Raw genomic sequence first — 27920 nt, 5'->3', positions numbered from 1 at the left:
AAATTAATTGCAGCTTCTAAATTAAGGGAACAGTGGGGTCATTTTTTATACTCCCAAGATAAAATGTCTAATCGGGAATCCTAATGGCAGACGGATGAAAATGGCCAACCGGGACTCCTATTCGCGGACGGAGGGAGTACTACATTTATTACTCTTATTTCATATGCATCTATTTTTTTAATCCCCTCTTTGTTTTTTCATGTTAGTTACTCCTTCCCTCCTATAGGCGTTCAAGTGTGGTGAGTACTTATTTAATAATTTACACATGTTAAAATCTTTATTTATTAATTTATTTTATACTATTAATGTATTTGAGATGGCATATTTTGTTTTAAGATGTCACGTTGTTAACAACTCGATCAATCTATACAAACATATTGGTCTCATGTGCACGCACGAGCATGATGAGCTTAAAGAAGCCGGGAGAGGATGGTGATATGGGGGCGGTGGTGGAGGCGGCATTGTTTAAATATGTAGTATAAATGATTTATAAATTAATATGTTTATTTTATAAAAATTAATTGAATTTATATGTTAAATTAATTAAATATAATCCAACAACAAAAAAATTAAAATCAATGCAAAATTATACTCCCTTCGTCCTAAAGAAATAAATTAGTTGCACCATTTGAGGCCGTCCCCTAAAATTAAACCAAGTTTAAGTATGAAATTTTTTTTAATCAATTACACATCACTAATAATATCGACCACATCCACAGACATGAGACTGAGTATAATACTTTGGATCAAAATTATAAAATGATCACCTTCTTAAAAAATTGACTTTAATCTATCATTAAAACTATACTATACTACTACAGTTTTATCCAATATATTTAGGTGCGCGTATTGCGCGCGCGTGTGAAAGAGAGAAGACGGAAAAACAATGGATGTAGCAACTTTGAACTTAAAGCAACTAAAATCGTGTTAATATGATTTTTTTGAAAAGCGTGGTTAAATATAATTCTGAAAAGGTTGGACAAAAGAGTAAAGTCTACTCCGAAGATAAGGCAGTATAAGAATTAAGAAGAAGAAGAAGAAACAAACACAGTATCATAGAAAGAAAACAGAGAAAACTGGTGTTGAGTAGCCAAATCTAAATGGAAAGCAAAAGGCTGGAAATGTTTGAAGTTGGTCCCTGCAAAGATGGATTCGAGATGGGGTTTCTCATAGGCCAAAGATTCTCCAGCATGATCAAAAGCAGGCTTCAAAATGATCTAATTCTGCAGAAGCAGATGCTCCCATTTGCTCACTCTCCACAGTCCATTCCACTCCTCACATCCCTCTCTCAAACCAACATGAACAAATTCCCCGTCTACTGGGACGAGCTCCGAGGAACTGCTCAAGGCAGCGGTGCCTCATTCCTCGAGGTATTTGTTCATTATGCCTTTCTTGAATCTTGATGGAATGCTAATGACTAATGGAACAGATAATGCTGGTGAATTTCCGGAAAGAGATACTCCCGTTTATCCCTAAAGCGGATGACACGAATGATGACTGCAGCGACATCCTCGTTGTTGGTGAATCCGTGGCTGTGGCAGCCCACAACGAGGATGCAAACGTGGCGCTGGTTGGACATACGTATGTAGCTGTGAAATGTTGTTTGAGTTGAGTGATGAAACTCACCTTTTTTGCCAATCTTGCTGCAGTTATTTGGTTAAGGGGAGTCTGAGAAATGGAGTCTCCTTCACTGCTTATACGTATGCAGGCGAGCTCCCGAGCTGTGCCTTCGGGTTCAACAGTCATGGACTGGTATTTATTACAATAAGCAAAATGCAGAGAACTTGAGAGAAATGCAATCTTAGTTTCAACTAAAAGAAAGATGCCGTGTTCTGTTTGCTAAGGATTCCTAGTTTATTGCAGGCGTTTACGCTGAATTCAGTTCCGCCTATGAGGCATGAGATCGCAGCAGGAGGGGTCGGAAGGAATTTCATATCAAGGGACTTGCTCGAAGCTCAAAACATAGATGATGCCGTCGCAGTAAGTGAAGCTTTATACTATAATAATGCAAATGCTCAAGATTCATCATTCTGATTGAATGAGGTGTGTGGCTTCAGAGGATTTCTTCATCAGAAGCTTCTGTAGGGCATAGCTACAATTTGATCGATGTCAACACACGAAGGATTTTGAACGTAGAAACAGCATCAAGAAATCGCTGCTCGTTTCATGAAGTAGGAGCAGCACCATTCTTCCATGCCAACATGTACCTTCACCTTAAAGTGCAGCAGGCAGGTTTTATACAAACACAATTTTCTTCACAAGACTATTTTTTAGAACTTTTTCGACTTTTGATTGTGAAGGAACAAGATGAGAATTCAATGAGCAGACAAAAGAGAGCCACTGTGCTGCCATCGGAATCAAGAAGCGACTTTATGTCCCTTCTCGGAGACAACAACAACAATGAAAAGTATCCTATCTACATGACAGGTATGGATAAACAAGAATTCAAGTCACAACAATTTAGAAAGCATAAATTGTAGTAGTACCTCTTTTGGTATTTCAGGTCCATTGCTTCACACCCTATGCACAGCTGTGGTGGATTTAGATGGAAAAACTCTTTCGATTATAGAAGGGAACCCGAAGGAAAGAGAAGCCTCGTTTGTCTTCCCGATATCATGATCAGACGATGGAGGCTACTTCTCCCTTGGACATCTATGGCTGCCATATTTAGATTTGGTATAGTATGACATTACACAATTCATCATACTTTTAACAATAGATTAAACTAATACTGCATTAGATTGATGAATTCATGATCCATTTCCAGTATAAAATAAACATTTGAAATATTAAGAAGGTCTCAATCTTATCAGTAATTTGAGTAATCAGAAATTTTAACCACTTGCAGGAACAATATATTAGTCATCTCTTGAACGGTAAATCGGAGCTTCTTGGCGTGAGCGTGACTTTTGAACCCCCTGATCTTGCTTCCGAGAGCTCCTTCAACTCGGAGAGAAGCTTCAATGGCGTCTCTGATGCCTGTGTCGGGCATTGGGAACTCCTCCTCAACGAAGAAGCTGTTACACGATCTTTATTAATCAGCTTACTTGTACTATTTGACATTGCTTGAGCCATATGTTCCTCAAATTTTGCCTGTAACCTCGATGGAGTCGAGGCTCTGGTCCTATCAGAGGACTCGAGTTTTTCCTTAAACTCTTCTATCCTCAACATTTTCTCAAAATGGTTTTCTAGGAGTTTCTGTCCTTGCGGTTTCAAGCTGCGTTTGCTTGTCTTTTCCACTTCAAAACAAGTAGACTGACTACTCGAGGATCCATCACCATCGTCTTCTTCTGGACGAGCACTAGCCATTGATTCCACTGAAGTCTTCTGATGTTGCTGCTTCACCTGCATCCGTTCATCAAGCCACGCTTGAGCTATACGAAGCATCAACTGATCATGATCGTCTCTCTCACCCAAATATGTATCAGATTTCTGCCTCTGATCATGAAGCTCCTTTTCACAGTCCCTCACTCCCCATGCCAGCTCATCGCAAAGCTCTTCCAAGAAACCACGCGACGTCCTTTCTTTCTCCAGCTCTTTAGAAATTCTAGCTACAGAGCGTTTCACCTCATGAAGCTCCTGAGCCAACTCTCTTTGTAAGCTCTCCGATTGGCTCCTCAACTTCTTCTCTTGCTCAAGTTCGTCTCGTGTGGAGTGAACTTTAGCCTTGTTCGTTCTAAGTAGTATACCTCCAGTAAGACGTTCCATCGGCTGCTCTCTCGACAACTCCTTTGCTTGAAAACGAGCACGATCCAACTCTTTCTTCAACGCCTTGATGAGAGACACGTTGGAGGCATGCTGCTCCTCCAGGACCCAGACACGGTTCAAAACTTTAAGCAGTTTCGTCGATGTTTTTGACCTATAGGATAACTCACCGTTTAATTCGACTGAGCTGGAAGGGGTAGCAGGGTAACATGGTGCAATCTGAAACAGAAAAATAATTAGTAAAACTACTTCAATAATCAGATGTATTACTACAAATTAGTAGTAACATTTAACAACCTATTATCAACATATCTATTGCAGCCTGTTTGTATTTTTACTACTGTTATAAAAAACTTTAAACAAAGCACTAAAGAATGTTGATTACATATCTGAAATGAATAATTAGAGTTTTAGATTAGCTGATGACAGTAATGAAATCATTCAAGTTTGACAATCAACTTGAAATCAAAAGGTACAAAAGAAAAGATGGTTTTTTAACCTCCATTGAACTGCTACAGATAGAAGGTGACACAGTTTGTGTAGCGTGATTACTCGTTTCAATTGAGCGATGATGCTGCTTTAGTAAGTCGGCGACACGCCTCCTTAAATTACTCGAACTCTCTGGCTGGATGTTAAGAAAGAATCCGTTACCATGCGTACCGTTTGATAAGGAAGATGAGATAAAGTAAAATATGATATGAACACATTTTTGATCGTATAACTCCAAGATAGAGGAGTTATCTATCTTATCTATCTTAACCAACAAACCAAGAGATATATTCAAATGCAACACCTAATAAGACTCACATCATTAGTATTGTAACATGGTTAAAAGTGGATTAGTATCAAATTAGTTATTAAACCTTAATTTGTTTCAACATAAATATACCAAACTTTATAATTTATATCATTTCAGGATTTAATTCATTTTTTTAATTATTTCTATTATAAAAGGCAATCAAAATGTCACCTAAGTCCTGACCATTTTTATTTAAATTAAACTTATAACAATTTGGACAAATCTTGGGAAAAAGTATTATAGCTTTCCTTTTTGTCTTAATACTCTTGCCAAAAGAATGGGTAAAAATAAAATCTTGTCTAAATTAACTAAGAAAGAATAAAATTAAACTGAAGTTTAAATGAGTAGGAGTATAAAGAATAAAATTTCGTACAATAAATTATATACTACTCCTAGTTTGATAATTATTTTTGAAATTAATCCAATAAAATGTAAAATAAAATAAAAAATGGACTATCTTCAAGAACTAATTAAAATGGCAAAAGAAAACTAATTAGACAGAGGGGAAAGTATAAGATTGAATGAAACAATCACATTGACTAGTCAAAGAGTATTAATTATTGCATGCACCTTTTAAAGTAAAAAATTAATTAGATCTTTAATGCACATAATACCTAGCAAAAAACTCTTATCAAACTATCAAACACATAACATAAACAAATTCACCTCACAAATCTTTTACTACTAAAATAAGAGCTAAAAAATGAATGCAATGGGCATCTATAATTCTTCTTGTTTTTTACCAGTTGAGAAGAAGTAGGCGGAGGCGGCGGCGGAGGGCGGCGGCGCGTGTTATCAAGTGGCGGCATGTATTGATGGAACTCCCACAGAGCAGCCGCAAGTTTTCTGGAAGAAATGAGCCCAACATTGTGATGCAATTGATTCGCATTGGCTCTCCAAAATGAAGCTGCAGGAGTCGAGTTTCCTCCTTTCTTCCCAACTCTCCACAGCTTTTCCCACTTAATTTCTGCATTCTCTTTTCTCCCTTCTTCACTCTCCATCTCTTTTGCTTAAAGGGGAATGAATGGTATGTTTGGTGGGGATTAAAAAGCACACACATCATTCAATCATTTCCTAGTCTACAACGTTCAGAGCTAGGCAATGGTCCATACATAGGTAGTTGTGGCATTTTCACTTATTTTTATTTCATCTGCTTAATTAAATCAATTTATTGATAATCAATTCCATGCCCCATATGCTCAATTCAATAGTAAAACTCATTGCCCACCAACTTAATTTTAAAACTTCATTCAATGTCATAAATAAAGACAATTTTCCCACCAACTTAATTTTAAAACTTCATTCAATGTCATAAAAAAGACATTTTTTGGATGATTATGTTAATGTAAAATAATAAAGTAGAAGATTAAAAAATAATTAAAATATTATTGGTGAAAAATGAGATTCACTATAATAAAAAGAAAAAATTACCAATAATAGAATTAAACTATTTCAAATTTATGGGACAAATCAAACTGAAAGAATGCTTATTTTATAGGACGAAGAAAGTAGTACTATATGTAGTAATATTTTACTCGTATTTTAGCTAAAGTGTTTACAGTCATTTTTTCTTTTTAATACTCATCTCTCTCTAACCTATTTTGTTGTCGTTGAACTATTTGCATCCTCCTCAAAGTCCAACGCCATCAGTCCACGGTCTTCGCAACAATGCTCGATCATCTCTGTTGCCCACAAAGCGACTCTCATCTTGGCTCTTGGAGTATTACATTTAAACTATACTATTCTTCACAAAATTATGTTCTTTCCCTAACAATGGCTTCTGAATGAATTGTATAATGAAGTCGGTTGTTTGATTGTATACTTTCAAAATTTTTTGTGTGCTCTAATATAACTGTAGGTATGAATTAACCGAATTTATATGACTCACTAAACTTGTGAATATAAGTTGAGTAGACATGGTTTAAATTGACCGAATTCATATCATATTAATCAAACTTCCTCGTGTAAGTTTGAAATGCATGGTATGAATTTGATCAATTCTATGTACATAATTGTTATTTTTCTGTCCGATCCCTTATTATGTGTCTCTAATAACTAATGATGGTATAACGTGACAACAAAAGTAGCATGGTTATGCTTGGTGATGCTGCTCTCGAATGAAATGAGAATTTCGGGTGGTGATTGTTTGCCATAAGTGTAAGGTTGTTGCACGCTAGTGGTCATTAAAAAAAATAATTTGAACCAATATCTATATAATTAACACACAATTCAGAAGAACAATATGCATAATATGTTACATACTATACACATCCATTCTATATTTATTAAAATAAATAAATCTGAATATTGCATTCCACCTCACAAGTAAAAATGCATACTAATTTGAGATGTAGCTAAACTAATAGGCCTTCAAATTTCGAGCAATACAGAGGTTTTAGTTTAATGGGCTTAGCTTACCTTCTTAGCCCAATGCTAAGCTCTATTGGGCCTTAAACAAGCATAAGGTAAACAATGACCCATAATATAAAACTCTCATTTGCTACATTTTAAATCATTGGTCATAATCATAATAATATATGGAGTAATTCATTATGTAAAATATTAAGCTCTCAATTTTATATTCTGGGTTAATATAAGTCAAAGATCACGAATTCGAATTCGAGTGCATCTTAGCGCCGATTTTAATACTTCAGAAATAGTTTTAAGAAAACATTAGAGGTGTGTTAAAGGCCAATAACTGTTGTGTTCCTATTGGGTGCTAGTTCTATCTGAGAAATTACTAAAAAAATGTTTTTTTATGGATTAATAATAGTTTTTCATTTAAATAATGATTCAATTTATTGATCTATTTGATGTGTTATTTTCAGTATATTAAATTTTTACTCAAAGCCATTTGCAAGTGATTTGTTATAGCTTAGTTAATTTTAAGTTAAAAATAAGGTTATTTTGTCAATTTAAGTACTATCTTGGGGTGAGTATTAGACAGACGTAACACAATAATAGTTAAGTTTTCTACGTAAAGCGTTCAATTTATTATTATCGTTGTGTGTCATTTTAAAAGTATACGTTTTAGTTTATATGATTCCTCAAATGTGACACTGCTCCTAAAATTAGGCTATTAAGACATGCATATTGCAGGATTCTAGCTAGATTTAGTTAAGATTAATTATGCTTTTCCGATTACCTCATCATACTTCTATTTTTGTTGTAACATCAAATATACACTACAAATTTAATGTTTAACTAGTTTGGTAAATCAAATTACATATGAATAATGTCAAAATTTAATTAGTAATTTATAACGAGCAAAGAACATCTCATGGAAGTCTAATGGATTGAGTCGCTGCACATATAACCTTTCTTTTCCTTTGCTTGAATTCAAGCATCATTAGACTTAAAACTTAGACATTGAAAAACAAATTTGTGATGAAAAGGATTAAAACAAAGTCAATTAAAATTTGTGAACAATCTTAATTAAAGTTTTATCTATCCCGTTCACATATATATATGTTTATTGTGGTATAATTATAAGGTGATCTTCAAAATCACGTGACGAAACAAAGTCAATAACACAAGTATTATTAAGGGGGAAACGAGAGAGTTTGGTTCCTATTTTTCTTATTCATCCAATATATAAAATCATGTGACGCATACAATTTGTTCCTTATCCCTTTGACTTTTTCATTGAGATTTGTATGCGTTGTATTCATCAAAATCGGTTAAATGATCCAAATTTGACACTATCAGATATCAATGGTTGCCTAACGGATATTCTTCAGAAATAAATGTTTTCACTAAATCTATTCTTCAGAAAACAGTATTACTAAATCATTAATTAATACTCCATATTTAGAAATTTTTATAGGTAGTGAAATAATAAAATACGAATAACAATTTCTATATATAGAAAGCGAGTTTGGACGTATAGAATGAAAATATTTGCAAGACTTGTGTAGGAGACAGCATGTTGTCAATAAGCTAATGTTTTATATTCAACTCCTTATATCAAGTTTTATTCTATGTTTTCAAGAAAAGTGGATAATTTACTTTTAAATATATCTTTGATTAACTTGGTTCTTCCTTTCTTGAATATAGTAATTATTTCTTTAAATCATCCATTTTCTCTTTTTTTTCCAACATGGATAAACCAACGCAAGTGTCCAAGATCAAAAGTGCGATCACAGACATAATATGAATTGAACTTTTTCTAGGTATATTGTGCTAAGTGTGACTCTTAACCCTTTATTCACGAGTTGATTTGACCACAAAATTGAGTATTGCTAATTTGCTACTACTACTATTTTCTTCTTCTTTGTAATATGTCGACTATGTTAATTTATTTATAGGTGACTGCCAATTATATAAGTACAGTAATTATTTTTAGAAGTAGGATACAAAATTATATCATATATACTCAGAAGGTGATCAGTATTTGCAAGATTGTATTAGGGATTAAATATGTAGTGTGTTTGATTCATGAGATTTAATCCAAAAATTCAATCCTATATGGATAATTATGGAATAATTAGTCATAGCTAGTCATAGCCATTTTATCTAGAAAATCGAGCACCACCTTATATATTCACAATCATGAATTAGCTAAATATCATAAAATATTCTAATTATTCCAACCACAAATAAATTTAGTACAAATTAAATCATATTCATAAAAATGAAAATATTGATCGGACTTGATCCAAAAACATCTTACTAAGGTGACAAATATAGTGTCTTTTACATTAGTACTCCCTCCGGTCGCAAGGAAAATTACTCCGGTAATAAACCATCTTGATTGGGACAAACCAAAAAGGAAAGTGAATCATTTTCGGTAGATAGATGGGGTATTTAATAATTCGATGAAAACCTAAAACGCAATGCACTGTGAATTTTCATTTATGTACATTAGATATGTTGTATTCCCTCCGTCCCATAGTAGATGTCACCTTTGGAAGATGACACATGATTTTAGGAGATATTATTTTGCGTGCTAAATAGTGAGAGAAAATATAATTTTATAATTGACGTGAGAAGAAATTTTTTTCAAAAGAGGAAATGTGATAATTTTTGGGACAAATTAAAAAGGAAAGTGTGACATCTACTGTGAGACGGAAGGAGTAATTTTTTTACAAAGTTATTCAAATATTTTTATGCAATGACACATTTCAATGGTTTTCTGCGAATATATCTCGTAATTACAACATTAAATTTAAATATCATAGTTTATCCTCAGATATTGATAACTACAAAATGTCAAAATCATTCTTCTGCCAATATTATGATCTTCACAATACATACCATGAAATTATTCAGCTACGGAAAAAGAAAATACTTGTAGTAATACAAAAATTGTGCATAATAGTATATTGAAATGATGAATTACGAGAGAAGGGCAATAACGGAAAAAGAACCCACTTTTTCGCGGGTCTATAAAAATGCGTGCAATACTACGACGAGCGACTCCGGCGCCATTTCAAACCAAAATTTCCTCAATCACTGGAACGTCACCTCTCTCTCTCCTCTTTTTCCTTCTCTCTCTTACTACATTCACACATTTGTCAAAAAACACACGCGATTCAACACCTCACTTCCACAGATAGACGATGCAGCCAGCGCAGTAAAATTCTTTCTCGAAATCGATTTTAATGAATTCAGGTTCGTGTTTATCTGTGACACTCTGTTTCTGCGCATCTGACCACACATTTATACGCTTATCGCACAATAGACACGTATCTATCCTATCACACAAATCCTGAAGGTCTGTTGAATGCCAAATCTGAACATAGCTCTGATTTTTTTTTTCCTGTTTTTTTTGGCTTCTGCAATTTCACATGACTCAAGGCATGGTCGTCGAATCGTATAATGGCGGTTAGGTTTTGGAAACGTAATTTATAAAAAAAAATAGGTGTAGCGGTGGCGAGATTTCTACGTGCATCGAGACTCGAATTAATACTTTTAAAAAAAAATTCTGATAGTTTGTAGCACAAAACGACAAGGCGTATCACAAGAGTAATTGATAATCGAAGATCGGTCTGCTTCTGTCATGTTCCTTATGATTTGAATCACACTTTTTAGCTATTGTTTTATCACTTGATTTGATTTATCTATTACTACTAGTATTTTATATTGTCTATGATGCTCTATCGCTTGTTGGAATTCCTTGTAATTGACGTGAAATTTATGTTAACGATGCTATCCAACATGATCATGACACGAAATGCACATGAAAAGATGACGATGCGTGTTTAATTAGTTGACACAATCTTTTTTGGATCACTTTCCTTGGAGTTTTAAGCGTGATTTATGTTTTTGACAGTTAGTTCTTGCTTTTTTCGACGTGTTAAGCTAATAAGGGTGATTAATCTGGAATATTAGGAAATTTAGTTAACCATGCTTCTCTAAGGGGTGTCATGAATGATGAAGTGTGTGGTAATTTAGTTCAGTTGAATTCTTTATTTAATATATCATCTTTTCTCAACCATTTTGTTATTCAGTATGTGCTGCCTAAACTTTGTCATCACTTTTCTTGTTCACCGTCATTGTCATGTTCAACGATGTGTAAGAAATACACTTATGTAGTGTAAATTGTAGATGAAGTTGCCAGAGATAATATATCATGAGGAATGGACCATGTTACTTTTAATTGACCTTTCCTAGGATTTAGGCTTTGGTTTTCTTGAATATCAAGACTGTTGAGCTTAAATACTGAAGTATGTACAACTTCATACAGGAATGAACAGTTTGTTAATTTTCCTTGTTTGATTTTCATTAGATGGACCCTATTCTTGAGTGAAGAAGACATGAATTCTGGCTATGGTTAAAGGTGGCAAGTAGTAAAATTTAGTCTTTGAATGCTGCATCAGATGGAACTGTTTTCTTTGCACAGGCTGATTCTTAATTCTAACATGCTGTCATGTTTTGGTTTATACTCGTCGGTAATTTCAGGTATCTTAATGTATTGAGATAAACGTTTTGGTCTTTGCTTTTTGGTGGTTTTGCTGCAAAATGGCTTCAAACGCGACATGCTTACCGCCGATGAAGGCCACCTCAAATGGGGTCTTTCAAGGGGATAATCCTCTCCACCACGCACTTCCTCTCTTGATTATACAGATATGCATTGTTCTGGCGTTGACCCGATTACTAGCATTTCTTCTCCGTCCGCTAAGGCAGCCACGTGTCATTGCTGAGATTGTTGTAAGTTGTTTTTTTTTCCTTTGGTCTGTTTTTTCCCTCTACCAGCCATATAAAATTACCAGTGCATATGATGTATGCTAGATGACTTTAGTTTGGGGTCTGTTCTAGCTGTACTGATGTCTCTTATCCTTTCATCCTTTTATTTTCCTTCAGTTTTTGTTCTGTTACATTATACTATGAAATACTCTCATCTATTCTTACTTTTATGTCCATTGATCAGACAACGGACGCAGTTGCAAGATCAACATATGAAGTTAAATTTTATGTTTCAAGTCTTTATAAGTTCTCTTAGAATTCCATTTCTAAGGGAGAGTGGGACCAATCTTTGGGTTTCTGCAAGTTTGATGACTTCAAAGAGAATGATGTTTTCCTTTCTTTTAAATTGTTCACCCATTTGTGGCTATTTTTTTTATTCACTCTGTATCTACGTGCATGTGACTTTATCTGTAAGTTCTTCTGTTGTTCTGGAATTCTATCTTGAATTGTTTTTATTTCTTACAAATGCATGGACAATATACGTATGTTTAGCCTTGACTAGAGCTTGTGATTTCTTCCAAGAGCAATATCTAAATCCTTACGCTAAAAGAAACAGCACATGCCACTTTATTATACTCTTCCATATGAGGCACTCTTCATTACCTTTTAAGTTTCCACAAGAAAGTTGACTTACTAATATTTTGGTAGGGAGGCGTTCTACTTGGTCCTTCGGCTTTGGGACGCAACCATAAATATCTTCATGCCATTTTCCCACCTAGAAGCCTCACAGTTTTGGATACTCTTGCCAACCTGGGCCTCTTATTCTTCTTGTTTCTCGTAGGCCTTGAGTTGGATCCAAAGTCTCTTCGACAGACTGGAAAGAAAGCCTTAAGTATTGCTCTAGCAGGAATCAGTCTCCCATTTGGTTTAGGAGTTGGAGCCTCATTTGTGCTCAGGGCTACTATTTCCCAAGGTGTGAGTCAAGGACCATTCTTGATTTTCATGGGAGTAGCTCTTTCAATTACTGCATTTCCTGTTTTGGCTCGTATTTTGGCTGAACTTAAGCTATTGACTACAAATGTTGGTAGAATAGCCATGTCAGCTGCTGCAGTGAACGATGTGGCTGCATGGATTCTTCTTGCTCTTGCTGTTGCCTTATCAGGCACAGGCCGCTCTCCACTTGTTTCCTTATGGGTCTTCTTATGTGGGTTTGGTTTCATACTGTCATGCATGATTGTTTGCCCTTTTGTTTTCAAATGGATTGCTAGACGCTGTCCTGAAGGTGAGCCAGTTGACGAGATATATATCTGTGCTACACTTGGTGCTGTTTTGGCTGCTGGTCTCGTCACTGATATTATTGGGATTCATGCACTTTTTGGTGCCTTTGTTATTGGCGTTCTTGTTCCAAAGGAGGGAGCATTTGCAGGAGCCCTTGTGGAAAAAGTAGAGGACATCGTCTCTGGCCTATTTCTTCCTTTGTACTTTGTATCAAGTGGATTAAAGACAAATGTAGCCACCATTCAAGGGGCTCAATCTTGGGGTCTTCTTGCTCTAGTCATATTTACTGCCTGTTTCGGGAAGATTTTTGGCACTGTTTTGGTCTCTCTCTGCTGCAAGGTTCGGTTTAGAGAGGCGCTAACACTAGGTTTCTTGATGAACACTAAAGGTTTGGTGGAGCTTATCGTCCTTAACATCGGGAAAGACCGCGGGGTGAGTTTCTAATGACATATATTTATTTACTATCACTATGAACTTGCTCAGTATTTGATCTTACAAATGATCTTGTCTTTTTAGGTTCTGAATGATCAGACTTTTGCGATTATGGTTCTCATGGCGTTATTCACTACATTCATAACGACGCCAGTTGTCGTGGCCATATATAAGCCAGCTGAAATGGCTAAATTGGAATACAAATACAGAACAATTCAGAGGAAGGAACCTGACACTCAGCTCAGAATGTTTATCTGCTTTCATAGCACAAGAAATATTCCGACATTGATTAATCTGATGGAGGTTTCGCGTGGTACTGGGAAGAAAGGAGGGCTTCGCATCTACGCAATGCACCTAATGGAGCTGTCTGAAAGATCATCAGCGATTCTGATGGTGCACAAGGCAAGAAACAACGGGTTGCCATTTTGGAACAAGGTGAACTCTGATACAAACCAAGTTGTGGTTGCTTTCGATGCATTCCATCACCTCAGCCAAGTTTCCATACGACCAACAACCGCAATCTCGCCCTTTTCTAGCATGCACGAGGACATTTGCACCAGCGCCGAGAGGAAGATGGCTGCAATAATAATCCTCCCATTCCATAAGCACCAGAGAGTCGATGGACACTTTGAGACAACACGAGCTGACTTCAGGCATGTCAACCGCAGGGTTCTTGAACACGCGCCATGCTCTGTTGGCATATTGGTGGATAGAGGGCTAGGAGGGCCGTCACACATTTCTGCAAGCAACGTTAACTACACTGTGACAGCATTCTTCTTTGGAGGCCACGACGACCGTGAAGCCCTATCTTACGGGGCGCTCATGGCCGAGCACACCGGCATTCGATTGAATGCAGTTCGTTTCATCGTGGACTCCAAGCTCATCCCGGACAGCCTTACTTTGGATGTGAAGGATGAGTCTGCTGTAGAGGATACATCAGACGAAGAGTTTCTTGCAGAGTTCAAGCAGAGAGTATCGGCCGATGGTTCGATAAAATACGAAGAGGTTGGGGTAGGCAGTGATGCAGACATAGTTGGTACAATCTTCAAATACAACCGCAGTAACCTGTTCATCATTGGACGAATGCCAGAGTGTCGGCTAGTTGCAGCGTTTGACAAGAAGAGTGAATGTCCTGAACTGGGACCGGTGGGGAACTTGCTGATCTCACCGCAGTTTAAGACCACAGCCTCAGTGCTGGTGGTGCAGCAGTACCGGGGGCAGCTCATGGGAGACTCTCTGGCGTCGTTGAAAGAGGAGAATACGTCTGATACGGAAGCAGAGGAGGCGGCGTCACAGGAGTCGCGTTGATCTGTAGTTTTGGTGCTGAGTTTGAGCCTGTTTGAGGTAATGATAGCATATATATAAAACAGGTACTTATTTCTTTGCAATAATCTTTCATTCCTGACCTTTTATCTGTTATGCTTTTAATATAAGTGGGATGTTGCTGAAATAATAGCTGCATGTATTATGAGTCAGATGATAGTAAATGTAAATGCTCAACTGACTATGATTATCTCAAGAGAATTGCATATCCCAAAAAGTAGCTGTTTGGGTTCATTGTTTATCTATAATATGTTGGTGAAGTGTGGTTATTTTGTTCTTTATATTCTAAGGGCATCTACTGCTGCAAACTAGCCTAATTACAGTAGTATAGTTTAGTTTATTTTTTACTAAAATTGATTGAGATTTTGAATCATCCTCAAGCTCTTGATGATTTACCAGTTTGAGGAAATTTGTCCTGATTCACATCTAACTGAAAAGTGTGTTATTCAATCATGTATATCATCAAATCATAAATACTACTACTGCTACATTCCATTAGCTCTTTTCTAGCATTATAATTTTCGAGTGTTAACTTTCCCCATGAAAATCCATAAAAGCAAGTTCACAAGGGGAGATTAATTATTTGGTTGAGTATGCAATATGATAATATAAAAAGATTACGAAATTAAGTTGTAAGTGTACTGTCTTGTTCTTGTAGGTACGTGGGGCTATAGGTTTTACCATAAAAGATGTCACATTTTCCTTTTTAATTTGTCCCACAAAAGATGTCACATTTTCCTTTTTAATTTGTCCCACAAAAGATGTCACATTTCTCTTTTTGGAAAAAGTTCTCTCTCACATGAATATAAAAATTATATTTTCTCTCCCGTGCTGTCCCACAAGTGTGACATCTTTTGTGGGACGGAGGGAGTACTATTTATGAAAGTTGAAAAGTAAAATTGATCGAGGAATTTTGTAGAACAAGACAAAATGATTAGGACGATAGAGATTTATATCGAGTCAGATTAGTAGATAGTCGAGATAGGAACAAGAAATTTCCAAGAGGAAATAGTATTATTTTCTTCATCTTTTATCATGAACGTGGAAGACTTAATTGATATGAATTCTGCACGTAAAGCTAACATTATTTACTTCGCCTGTTCCGAAACTGCCGGTTAACGGGAACTGGATCCGTGAGACAGACCGGTTTCGATTTTAACACAATTCACAAATTTTTAAAAATTATTTGTCTTAACTTAAAATCTTTCTTTAAACATAAAAGTAACAAATTAATAACGAGTAGTCAGTAGTGGCTAATAGAAAGGAAAGAAAATTAATTTGCATTGATATCGATTTGATAACGAAAGTTATTAAATTGCAAAGTTAGTAAATTATATAAAAGACAAAAATAAATAGCCACTAAAACTTCAAAGCAAAATATGGGGACTAGTACTCAATTTAAATCTTTAAAGTTACACTTTAAAATATTAAATTAAATTACCTTTATATGTAGTTGAAGAATGAAAGCTCACCTAGTTCTCTTATCCTGTCTTAGTGTTGCCTCTGATCATCCTTGTTCTCGGCAGCAGATCACTCTATTGCAGTGAATTCTACATCATTGCTCTTGACAAGAACTTCCCAATTTGTTCTTGAGCACTTTTTTCCATCAAAGATCAAACAATATGGTGATTTCTGTGTATCTTATGAGCATGTTGCTCCTTTTTTCGTTCATGATTCAATTGTTGCGATACTAAAAGTTTGTTCAACGGCGACAATGGAAGTGAAAACTGCAAAAGTAGGAGAAAGTTTTGTTCAATTGGATCTCAATCAAATAGAATCACAATCTAATCACAAAAACGTATCCGTATTTCAGGTTAGAAATTCAAATAAGTAAATGTTTCATTCTATCTTCATTACATATATATATGTACGTACTTATCGATCATATAAACTAAACTAACAATGGTTTAGAGTGTCTTCTGCTATTAACTTCTTGCTGTTTTCTGATTATTTAGGTGAACTAAATTGGCAGGAATATATGCATGGTTTCCAAAATTATAACCAAATTAAAATAACTCGTGGTACAAATTATGTGAAAATTTAATTTTTTAGTACGTAACTTTATGAGAAAACTTAATATGAAAAATCATTAACTCTTTTTCTCTACCGAATTGGTGGAGCGGTGGATTTTATAATGAAAATATCATGAATTAGAATTATCCATTTTTTTTTGTGAGATTTAGTTAGCCAAGGTGCACCATGCACATCTATAATGTTTAGTAGCATAACCTTTCATTTTTATTATAAATTTTTTAATAAAATAGTGAAATTAATAATTTGATACGGTGGGATATCCATGTTTAAATTTTACTCCAAGTTCTCCACCTAATTATCTACAAATAACATAACGTTGTCATAGTTATTAGTTATACTACTTCCTCTACCGAAAATAGACTAATTTTATCATTTCGCCACCAAAATTAGACCAAATTCTAAATCTCGAAACTTTTAAACAAACACTAACCCTACACATCATTAATGTGGACTCCAAAATCTATTAACACTACTTCCATCGCTTTTTTTATAAAGAGAGAATAAAGTAAAAAGAAAAATTACTTTTTGCCAAAAATAGAAATGACTCAATTAACTTGGAACTTCCTAAAATAGAAAAATGATTTTATTAACATAACGGAGGGAGTACATATTAAAACTCGTGTTATTTAATTTATTTATTTTTTTTTGTTTTTTTTGGACAGATATAGTATATAAAATCAGAATTAATAAACTGATGTCGGAATAAAGCATCTAATAGAATCTAAATTTGATGAAATGATATGTATATTGCGACAATATAGTTGCTTTTCTTTCACTACCGGAGAAGAGTAAAAACGAATGCCGATCATACCCTAATAAAGTATTTATTCTCTATACGGCTTCTTTTGTTTTTATTGGAGAGTTTTTATTTCTTATTCTTTTAACATAATTAACAGATGGACTGAGACATATGTAACGTATCTAAGATGTTGACTTATGGACTATATTGATTTGAATAAATTATTACTATTGGGGTTTAAAATAACGTGGCATTGTAATAATTAAAATAAAAGGAGTTTAAATAATTACGGGGAAAAAACTCATATATCGGCCCAAAACGTATAAAAACAGAATATTAAGTTCTATAGTTGAGAAGGAAAGAAATCAAGGAGCACAGAAGTACGATAAACAAAGATACTTATAAACAAATATGAATAACATCTCATTATAAAATAAGATTAAATATTGATTTTAAGATTACAATATTGAACGGTTTGGATTGATGCAACATGCCAATTAATATAGAATCAACTATGGAAATTCTTTAACTCTAGCAAAATTTGACCTAATTCATGTAATTTGTTAAAATAATTTATTTAATGATGATATTGTAAATTCATTAGACTGAAATAAGTTTAATGTTATGGTGATGTGATTTAAAAGAAAAATATGCAAGCATCTCTATGAACTATCATTAATATCGATACCAATTGAGTAAATCCATTGGATTTCATGCAATATTAATCGGGTTAGGGCTAATCAAGTTGAAGATTTTATCAAACTAGAAATATTCAACCATAATCCTCTAAATTTAGAAGGTTATTTAGGCAAACCTACATATTTCAGGCCATGTACACTGACATTCCTGAATAATAGAGTAAATTTATTGCTATGAATAAAATAAGAAATGAAGAAAGACAAATAATAGTAGTACTTATTTTTATAGAATCAATATTGTTTGAGCATCACCAAAAGATGTTTTGACATAAATGAGACAACTGAAAAATTGAAACTGCGTAATTTAGTATTTTATTTTCAAGCTTTATGGGACTATTATCCTATCCACATATTGTTAATCCGCTAGACTAATCCAAAACATAAATTTTCAAGGTTAGAGCTAAAACATTTTTAACCTACTAAAAGTCTAGCCAGATTAGCTCGCACATGGCTAGTATGCAATATGAATAGGGTCATGAAACTTAATGGGCAGACCAAATTGGCATAACTCTTTTAAGTATAATGAGTAGCTTTATTAAATACTCCATATAACTAGTTAAAACAAAATTTGGACCTCTTTCTAATCCAACTTTGTCTATAGTGATTACGATAAGCATCTTCATGAATTGTCACTACTCTATTCCACTTTTATTCCCAACCAATAAATCGAATGTAAAAATACATATAAAAATTAGTCCACATATTCCCGACAATAACACCCATTAACCCAAAATTAAATCCATCTCTCTTTACCTATATATATATACAACTAAACACACACATGACACACCCCTCAATTAATTTATCACACTCACTCAAGTCTCAACCATGAACAACCCTATTCCAAAATCATGCTTCATCATCTTCTTCCTCTCATTCCTCACTCTCCTCTCTCCAACCCAAGCCAAAACCATCAAACCAAACGCACCATGCAATAGAATCGTGCTTTACTACCACGACATCCTCTTCAACGGCACGGACGCCGCCAACGCCACCTCGGTCATGGCCACCAACCGCTCATCCATCAGCAACTTCAACTTCGGCATGATGGTGGTCTTTGACGACCCCATGACGGCCGACGGCCGCCTCCTCTCGCCCGCGGTGGCGCGTGCTCAAGGCTTCTATTTCTACGACAAGAAGGATATCTTTAGTGCGTGGTTTGCCTACACTCTTGTCTTCAACTCCACCGAGTATAAAGGCACTATCAACGTCATCGGCTCCGATCCGTTTCTCGAGAAGACGAGGGACTTGTCGGTCGTTGGAGGCACCGGAGATTTCTTCATGGCGCGTGGGATTGTTACGTTTGAGACCGATGAAATTCAAGGGGATTTTTATTTTAGGTTGAAGATGGATATTAAGTTGTATGAGTGTTACAAGAAATAGCTATTGAGTTTGGCTTATGAGTAATGTTGTAATTTGTCTAGCTTAATTTTCATTATTGCTGGGGTTCCACACTAATGACTAAGAATAAATAAATTGTTGGACATGTACAAGATATATTGTATTTTCTTATGTGACAAAAATTTATAACATGAGTCAAGATTCGGATTAAATATAATAAAATGTGAGTACACTTGTAAGTACACATTTGAATATAAATTTAAAATTGATATTTGTGGGTTTTGGACTATATCATTATCCCACATTTTTTTGTGAATTTTAGGGTTCTAGCTTGATTGGTTTTAATGATCATACACACTTAAAACAAAACTTTTGGAGGATGGTTTGCAACTTTATACTATGAAAGTTTTTCACTTATTTCTATTTTTGTCCATTACCTTATTCTCACTTACATTTTATTATAAAATATATATAACTAATAATCCACTATATAAAAATAGAACTCACATTCCACTAGCTTTTTCAACTCATTTTTTATTACATTTCTTAAAATTCGTACCAAATCAAATGGTGATAAATGGTGATAGCTTATTAGAGAGGGAGGGAGTACAACTTAGCCTCGACTTATTCCACCACGACAAGTCAAGAATGGCATACTACAAGATAAAATGGGTGTCACAGAGCACAATGGACAACTGTTTTGGTAAATAATTGTTATCATATAGTTCTCGATCGGTTGTTGAATTAATGCAATAATGGTGTGGTGTGTCAAAGGATCAGTCAAAAGGCATGATTGGGAAATCCATTCCCTATTCATTATTGGAAAATATAAAAATGACAAGGAAAAAGAAGGAAAAACAACAACTATCCACATAAAAGTATAAATTCGGAGAAAAGTATAACATGAAAAACTTCATAGTCGGAGAAAAATCACGACCCACGAAATAAATTTATACATTCATACTGCAATAATTCTCTGCCTTTTGGCCCAACTCTCTATACTATTACTACTAGTCTTTGAAAACTCTTCACTTTTTCTATCGATTATCCACATAAAAACGAAGAATTATGACTAAGAGTAAACTAAAGAAATGTGATTGATGCAACTTTATCTTGATCAAACTATTGGGCTTCTTAAATAGTCTAAGAAACTACTCCTGCTTACATCGCACAGCCCATATAGGACAAACTTAATTATTTTTTACACAACCAAAACACCAACAAGTAGAGTATGGTGTCTTTAATTGCGTTCTATTAGCACCTACAACAACATAGGTTGCCACCTTATAATTATTTACGGAGCACCTACAACAACATAGACATATTATAAACATACGTTGCCAACAAGTTGTTGAATTTTCCATAAACTTCAAATTCGACAGCAAATAATAGTATGACGAACTTTTATTAATGTGTCAATATCCCACCTGTTAGCTAATATGCCAAAATTTTTCGCAGGTGGCTTGTCGACACTAGTGGGAAAGTTGACGCAGACCATGGAGAACTATGTTAAAGAGAGTGAGGTTGAGATGAAGATGAAAGAGAATGAAAGAGAATAATGAGAGTGAATTGGAGATGGGGATCAAAGAGAGTAAGAGAGAAAAATACTATTAATAATATGTCATTTGTTTAAAACAAATATTAAGCGGTAGTGATACAGACCAAACGGGAGAACTCAGCCCAAAAGACTAGTCTGTTAGGAGAGAGAGCCCATTTAATCTATATACTCCACAACAGTTGTTCTCACAACCAATGTGGAAATTGAGTCCGTAACATTCAACCCTCCTTTAAGGGCCAACGTCCTCGTTGGTCACGGCCACGTTGGTCACGGCTAGTTCTTTGTCAGGCCATCACTCCGAGTTCTCGTTGGTCACGACCATGTTGGTCATGACGGATTCTTTGCCCGGCCACCACTCTGTGGGTCACCACTCCGAGTCGGCCCCAAACGTACTCGTTGGTCATATATGGCGAGTTCGTTGCCCGGCCACCACTCCGATCCTTTGAGCTCTCAATGAAAGCACCAATTGATACAGATCAAAGACTTGCTTGTTAGGAGAGAGAGCTCATTTAGTCTATACACACCAGTTGTTCTCACAACCGATGTGGGAATTGAGTCCATAATAGGTAGTATTTCACGTCACTAATTAAATGACAATTCGTCTTCCATGTCATTTTTAACAAGTAGGAATAGTAAGTGGGAAATTGACGCCGAGTTAAAAGTTTGTAATATCATTTGATAAGTCTAAGGTCCGTGGAAAAAATTAAAATTTTTGAAAATTGTGTGATATTACAAACTAGTAAACCAATTAGAAAAGACGTGCGCCACTAGCAACGGGGCTGGCTAGCTGAAATGCAGACCTGCAACACGGCTCGTGGGTCATGGCAGTCGCTTCTCAGCAGAAGCACCCCAGCAACTTCGCCACATGGTTGACCTTATATTGGCAACCTAGATTGATCTGATCAATATTAAGTTCAGACCACATATCATTATCTCTCATAACATAACCCGGTCAGTTTACTCCAGCTAAGGAAACTTCGAAACAAAATAATTGATGTGGACTTTTGACCATTTTCTTCATATTAATATTACATTAAAATGATTTGTTTTGATATTTATTCATATAGAATGATAAAAGTAGTAAAGAATAGATATGAACGAACGGATCAAAATATTGGTAAATGTATACATATCATATAGTAATATCATCATACTATTCTATTTTAATTATAATTAAAATAGAAAAAAATGTTTATGAACTAATTATTTTGGAATAAAATTGAAGTATAGAACAATACCAAATTTGATCATAATAATATACTCCCACTGTCCAAAAAAAAATAGACTAGTTTTACGGAGTACTACTACTAATTCTAAAAATGAAAAGTTTTAAGCCAAAACTAACCATACACATTATTTTAAACGTATATCCCACAATCCACTAACACAATTAAACCACATTTTCTCTTCTTTTCTCTTACTTTACCAATTATGTATTAAAACGTGTGTCATTACAACTTTGTCTATTTTTTGTGGACGGAGAGAGTGTAATACTTCGTATTACAAATATTAAAAAAATTTCATCGTAAAGAACATTAGCCGGTCCGTAAATATAACAATCAACATTTGGACACCAAATAACAACATCGTAAGTTAATGTTTTTTCATTGCCTCTAATGTGAAGCTTTAAAAGAATCTAAAATTCTTGGTTAGAAGTCAAATATATTTTCGATATCAGAAAAATATACAGTGCATTTTCGATAACGGCATGCAGCTATACTAATAATAGGAAAATACAAAATATTATATTTAAATTTATTACTATTAATTAACTACAAATCTATTTAAGAACAAATATAATTTTATAGACAACTATAGTAAATAAAGAATATCATTTCTTAATAGAGTTTCTCCTGAAACACTTTTTCTTCAATAAATGTGAGCTGTGGACACAAAGTTTAGCCATCACACGTGATATGAACTGGAAATCGGCCTTTTATTTACTGCTCTTTAATTTCATAAAAATCAATTCAAGTCAACCTATTTCAACACCAGAATAAATATATAATATCAATATAATATAATCAAGGCAATTTCGTAAAACAGAAGTCAATACAAATATAAAATCAACGACTCTTATTAATTCCTAAATTAGCAAATCCAAATAACCAAATCATCTAAATATCTCCGTGTAATAAATTAATGAAGACGCAAGGTCAATATTGTCATTTAACCCAAAAACTTCAAGACATAGCATTCGTACTCTTCCTTCACCCACTCCATATTTATTTCTCTCTTCCTCTACAGTTTGACTTCACACACTCGTTTCGTAACATAAAAATCCCAAATAAAAAAATAAAAAAATGGGTAACTGCAACGCCACCACCAGCGACGGCGCCAACCCCCCGCCCACCGGCGACGGAGGGAAACACCCCGCCATCAACGTGGTCCCCGCCGACGCGCCTCCGCCTCCGCGGCGCCCCCTTCCGACGGGCACAGGGCGCGTGCTCGGCCGCCCCATGGCCGATGTCCACTCCGTCTACGCTTTCGGCCGGGAGCTCGGGCGGGGCCAGTTCGGCGTCACCCACCTCGTCACCCACCGCGCCACGCGCGAGGCCTTCGCGTGCAAGTCAATCGCCACGCGCAAGCTCGTCACCCCCGACGACGTCGCCGACGTCCGCCGCGAGGTGCAGATCATGCACCACCTCACCGGCCACCGCAACATCGTCGAGCTCAAGGAGTGCTTCGAGGATCGCCACAATGTGCATTTGGTGATGGAACTGTGCGCCGGCGGGGAGCTCTTTGATCGGATTATCGCCAAGGGGCATTACTCCGAGCGCGCCGCCGCGGGGCTCTGCCGCCAGATTGTCACCGTGGTGCACGCCTGCCACTCCATGGGGGTTATGCATAGGGATTTGAAGCCGGAGAATTTCTTGTTGTTGAGCAAGGATGAGGATTCGCCGCTCAAGGCCACTGATTTCGGATTATCTGCGTTTTTCAAGCCAGGTAATGTTGATTAGGGTTTTGATTCAAACTAATTTGTTGATTAATTTGAATTTGAATTTGAATTTGAAATTTTGAGGAAACGAGAGAAGATGAACTATTGCATTTCATCCCTCTTTTTTTAGGTTAATTACTGCCAAAAGATCTAACATTTGAATTAGGAAACCTCATATTTGATCTTACCCTGCTTTGATTCTTAACAAAGAAGTGATGGTTTGTACTCACAGATTGTATTTCAATTCAGGAGATTCGTTCAAAGATCTAGTTGGTAGTGCATACTATGTGGCTCCTGAAGTACTGCGTCGAAACTATGGTGCCGAAGCTGATATTTGGAGTGCTGGAGTGATACTGTATATCTTACTCAGTGGTGTTCCACCCTTCTGGGGAGGTAACTAATGAAGGAGAAACCCCTATCCTGAATGGGAAGGGAGTAACTTAGTTCTGGCTTTGTTATATTGTTTCGATAAAAAATAGTTTTCGTAAACTTATCCTGCTGTGTCTCGAAGTAGAGGGTGTAATTTGGGAATATGCTTTGATTAATGGGGTGTTTAACATATCTATTGTGATTGATCCTTTTTGATGTATTAATTTTTGTTTATGTTCTTTTGATTCCAGATAATGAGCAGGGAATATTTGATTCTATTTTGCGAGGGCACCTTGATTTTGTTTCGGATCCATGGCCATCAATATCAAGTAGTGCCAAAGACCTTGTGAAGAAGATGCTTATGGCTGACCCTAAATCCCGGCTAACTGCAATTGAAGTCTTAAGTAAGTAAAGTCTTCTAGTAATGCCCAGACATTCGAAATTTGGAAGTGATAATATATGACATTGGTGGCATGATGCAAATATGCAATATGACTTAGTTTCTGCAAGAGATTATTTTTGCAACTAATGACTCATAAGAATGAGGCACCCTATTAATTCATGCTAGTGGTTGGTGATACGTATGTGATCTTGATATGTTGGAATATCAATCAAGTAACTTGCAAAATGAAGGCAACGTACCAACCCATCCAATAGCCAGATGAGCTCTTGTAACTATGTTGATGCACTTGGTTAGCAAAAGGAATTTCTTGATATCTGTCCAACTAAGACGGAGGATTGACTCTAATCTTTGGTTTAACATCTGACTTTAGGTTTAAAGTATTGTCCTTAAGAGTTAAGAGAGTATTAGTAATTTGGCATGAGACGAGATATACAATCACATTATTCGAATTTCCCTTTTTGTTTTCGTCTTCTTTTGCACGATACCTTTACTATGGATTGGTTGCTCATATTACCATACCTTTGTGCGGAATCTATATTTGTATGTTGTAGCTCAATTATGCATACAGCATAGTATTTGTGAGCTTGCACCTTTCCTATTTTTAGTATTATTTGATTTTATTAAGTATTTCTATATATTTGTTTTGCTTCTTGTTTTGAGGGTCAATTGTGGTTTGGCACTCATGAGACAAACTCCAACTTTTGTGAATGCAGATCATCCGTGGATGAGAGAAGATGGGGATGCACCTGATAAGCCTCTGGATATTGCTGTTTTGACTAGAATGAAGCAGTTCCGTGCAATGAACAAACTCAAGAAGTTAGCTCTTAAGGTCAGAACATCAACTACTTGTTTCATTTAAACTATGTGAAGAGAGGACAAGAACTATATTCGTACTATCTCTGGCTTTTCAGGTGATTGCAGAAAATCTTTCTGAAGAAGAAATCATGGGCTTGAAGGAAATGTTCAAATCCATGGATACAGACAACAGTGGAACAATTACATATGAAGAACTCAAAGCTGGTCTACCTAAGCTGGGCACGAAGCTTTCTGAGTCTGAAGTGAGGCAGTATATGGAAGCGGTATCATCTCTAATTCCCTTTGTTGTCTCAACTCGTTGCTCTTAATTTCAGTTAGTACTGCTATTGTGCTGTATTAACTATTACGGCTGCTAAATCTTATCACCTTCCATCCCATGGTTGCTTATGTTGACAGTGTGTATTCTTTCTACGGCTATTTATTTTTCATTGGATTGTACTTTCCAGGCTGATGTTGATGGAAATGGGACAATTGATTACATCGAGTTTATAACGGCTACTATGCACATGAACCGAATGGAGAGAGAAGACCTTCTGTACAAAGCCTTTGAATTTTTTGACAAGGATAAGAGCGGGTAGAGCTCGGTATCACTGCACTCTATGTATTTTTTTTGAATCTTGTGCTTATTTAATGATTGCCTTTGCTATCAGGTACATAACTGTGGAAGAATTGGAGCAAGCCTTGAAGCAATACAACATGGGCGATGCTAAAACAATAAAGGAAATCCTTGCAGAAGTAGACACTGATAATGTAAAACTTTAATTGCTTACATCTCCGGTGAAATATACTTAGTCTCTAAAATATATTGTGAATAACGTGTTACTTCCCGTTCCAGGATGGGAAGATCAACTATGATGAGTTTGTGGCAATGATGAAGAAAGGCAACCCAGACATTGTAGGAACGAGGAGGAGAAAATAGAATCAACATATGATCTAGACGAGCTTTGTTCGAGTTAGTTTCATTTCGAGCAGAGGCTGGTTCAGCGCTTGATTCATTTAAACTTAAATACGGTGTAGTTCATGGCCTTTCTCGTGTGTGCTTGATAATCTGTTCGAGGTTGAAGTGCAGTCGTGGAGGCTGCACCTGTTCAGGTACGTGATCTGCTGGTGAAGGCAAATTTATTAATCACATATGTTTTGTATTATACAGACAGATTGCTGATTGCGCATGTAGTGACAAAGTTTTATGTTGTTTAAAGATAACTTTTTGGGAAAATGATTCCAATCGTCAACCGATTTTTTATGTTGTGTTCTGGAGCAGAGTTGAAGAATATTTTGAATTTATTGAACAAAGCAGTGAAATGTTATTTATTTAGTATTTTATATAATATGATTCTAATCTATACATATATAAAGGGGGAGTTTTGGGAGTATTTATGAAAATATAAAATTATATTATACTTTTATTAAAAATGATATACTTTCACCGGAACAATGGAACAATGAAACTAAAATTAGTGCTTAGTGGACGTTTCTTAATAATTTTGTTTAGTGAACGTTTCTTAATAAGTTGACCAACTATAAGCATTTCCTTAACTAAATTTTTATTAATTTTTAAATAAGTACTTAATATCTCCACTAAGTACTTAATATAACGGTTACATTATATAATTTCATCCATTTATTTCTATATAATTTTAAATTAATCAAATGAATGATGAATGATGGAACCAATCATATGCGGGCCATAATAAATAAATTCACTAAATTATCTGTCTTTTCTTCTTCCACACATTTAGGGCATTAATTTTCTCTACTCCTTCCAACTTCTTTCCCTCTCTATAAATTTTCATAAATATCTCCACTAAGTACGTCGCAATTTTCCTTGCCATAGTTGCTAGAGTCCTCCATCGTGATTCCGGCAAGAAAACCGGAGATGAGATACATGGGTAATGGGTTGGTATTATTTACATACCTTCAAGATCAATTTTTTTCTAGATATTAAAATGTTGGGTAGAAGGAAAGAAGAAAAGCTCTGGAACTGAAAAGAAGTTGAAGAAGATAGAGACTCCAGAGGTGTGGAGGACGAAGAGACTCAAAGGCGCCGCTCGTATTTTAGGCTATGAATTTATTATTCGTTCTATGAGTTAAAGGTGGCTGGAGTTCAAGGGCTAATGTAATTGGTTAGATTGTAGTAGTAATAAGGCGTTTTACATTTTATTACTATAGTATGTACTAAATTTCAATGTTTAAATATGTTTTCATTTATGTTTACATTTTATTGTAGTATGTTTAATGGATCATATTTTAATTTTCAAGCTATGCAATTTTTATTGAATTGTGGCGGGTTTATGATTTAGGTTTCAAGGTTTGGTTTTTTAGTGTATAGAGTCACTATATTGCAATGAAATGAAACTCG

The 27920-nt window shown here is 35.4% G+C and overlaps 4 protein-coding genes and 1 pseudogene across 10 annotated transcripts; 4 read left to right on the top strand and 1 right to left on the bottom strand.

Annotated features, from left to right (window-relative positions):
- Positions 1-1002: 1002 nt before the first annotated feature.
- Positions 1003-3153, top strand: LOC125212789 (uncharacterized). Of its 3 annotated transcripts, XM_048113050.2 has the most exons (8): positions 1006-1370; positions 1430-1581; positions 1650-1752; positions 1864-1980; positions 2058-2228; positions 2301-2427; positions 2504-2676; positions 2849-3153. In XM_048113050.2, the coding sequence occupies exons 1-7, from the start codon at positions 1101-1103 to the stop codon at positions 2617-2619; spliced, it is 1056 nt and encodes a 351-aa protein (XP_047969007.1). In that variant the 5' UTR covers positions 1006-1100; the 3' UTR covers positions 2620-2676; positions 2849-3153. The 3 variants fall into 3 exon arrangements, with proteins under 3 accessions (XP_088923462.1, XP_088923461.1, XP_047969007.1); XM_089067335.1 differs by having other exon boundaries at positions 1005-1370; positions 2058-2427; XM_089067336.1 differs by lacking the exon at positions 2849-3153 and having other exon boundaries at positions 1003-1370; positions 2058-2427; positions 2481-2676.
- Positions 2671-5528, bottom strand: LOC125210398 (uncharacterized protein At5g41620-like; annotated as a pseudogene). The gene is made up of 3 exons (XR_016136536.1): positions 5248-5528; positions 4205-4330; positions 2671-3924 (listed from the first exon to the last, which is right to left on the bottom strand). The product of XR_016136536.1 is annotated as an uncharacterized protein At5g41620-like (transcript).
- Positions 5529-9894: 4366 nt separating this feature from the next.
- LOC125213747 (cation/H(+) antiporter 18-like) lies at positions 9895-14904 on the top strand. 4 transcript variants are annotated; one of them, XM_048114458.2, is made up of 5 exons: positions 9895-10117; positions 11235-11285; positions 11408-11656; positions 12341-13342; positions 13427-14904. In XM_048114458.2, the coding sequence occupies exons 3-5, from the start codon at positions 11468-11470 to the stop codon at positions 14648-14650; spliced, it is 2415 nt and encodes an 804-aa protein (XP_047970415.1). In that variant the 5' UTR covers positions 9895-10117; positions 11235-11285; positions 11408-11467; the 3' UTR covers positions 14651-14904. The 4 variants fall into 4 exon arrangements, with proteins under 4 accessions (XP_047970415.1, XP_047970414.1, XP_047970416.1 ...); XM_048114457.2 differs by lacking the exon at positions 11235-11285; XM_048114459.2 differs by lacking the exons at positions 9895-10117; positions 11235-11285 and adding an exon at positions 10166-10492.
- A 4010-nt stretch (positions 14905-18914) lies between these two features.
- On the top strand, positions 18915-19670 carry LOC125213161 (dirigent protein 5-like). Its single transcript, XM_048113542.2, has one exon. The coding sequence runs from the start codon at positions 18965-18967 to the stop codon at positions 19517-19519; it is 555 nt and encodes a 184-aa protein (XP_047969499.1). The 5' UTR covers positions 18915-18964; the 3' UTR covers positions 19520-19670.
- A 3597-nt stretch (positions 19671-23267) lies between these two features.
- Positions 23268-26804, top strand: LOC125213160 (calcium-dependent protein kinase 1-like). The gene is made up of 8 exons (XM_048113541.2): positions 23268-23981; positions 24223-24366; positions 24594-24746; positions 25459-25574; positions 25657-25824; positions 26008-26135; positions 26212-26311; positions 26397-26804. Exons 1-8 carry the CDS (start codon positions 23339-23341, stop codon positions 26478-26480), a joined length of 1536 nt encoding a protein of 511 aa, XP_047969498.1. The 5' UTR covers positions 23268-23338; the 3' UTR covers positions 26481-26804.
- Positions 26805-27920: the final 1116 nt, after the last annotated feature.

The sequence above is a fragment of the Salvia hispanica genome, chromosome 3 (genome assembly GCF_029641045.1).
Source record: "Salvia hispanica isolate PSC_SH4W2 chromosome 3, Shi_PSC_v1, whole genome shotgun sequence".
NCBI classification, from domain to species: Eukaryota; Viridiplantae; Streptophyta; class Magnoliopsida; order Lamiales; family Lamiaceae; genus Salvia; species Salvia hispanica.
Note: the sequence above shows the minus strand (reverse complement) of the source record. Positions and strands in the feature narration are given on the sequence as shown.

Excerpts from the sequence above, each read along its gene's own strand:
- LOC125212789 (XM_089067335.1), top strand. The coding sequence starts at position 1,101 with ATGGAAAGCAAAAGGCTGGAAATGTTTGAAGTTGGTCCCTGCAAAGAT. Across the intron at positions 1,753-1,863 it reads GGTTCAACAGTCATGGACTG|GCGTTTACGCTGAATTCAGT; the intron begins GTATTTATTACA and ends AGTTTATTGCAG. Across the intron at positions 1,981-2,057 it reads ACATAGATGATGCCGTCGCA|AGGATTTCTTCATCAGAAGC; the intron begins GTAAGTGAAGCT and ends GTGTGGCTTCAG.
- LOC125213747 (XM_048114457.2), top strand. The coding sequence starts at position 11,468 with ATGGCTTCAAACGCGACATGCTTACCGCCGATGAAGGCCACCTCAAAT. Across the intron at positions 11,657-12,340 it reads GTGTCATTGCTGAGATTGTT|GGAGGCGTTCTACTTGGTCC; the intron begins GTAAGTTGTTTT and ends ATATTTTGGTAG. Across the intron at positions 13,343-13,426 it reads ACATCGGGAAAGACCGCGGG|GTTCTGAATGATCAGACTTT; the intron begins GTGAGTTTCTAA and ends TTGTCTTTTTAG.
- LOC125213161 (XM_048113542.2), top strand. The coding sequence starts at position 18,965 with ATGAACAACCCTATTCCAAAATCATGCTTCATCATCTTCTTCCTCTCA.
- LOC125213160 (XM_048113541.2), top strand. The coding sequence starts at position 23,339 with ATGGGTAACTGCAACGCCACCACCAGCGACGGCGCCAACCCCCCGCCC. Across the intron at positions 23,982-24,222 it reads ATCTGCGTTTTTCAAGCCAG|GAGATTCGTTCAAAGATCTA; the intron begins GTAATGTTGATT and ends ATTTCAATTCAG. Across the intron at positions 24,747-25,458 it reads AACTGCAATTGAAGTCTTAA|ATCATCCGTGGATGAGAGAA; the intron begins GTAAGTAAAGTC and ends TTGTGAATGCAG.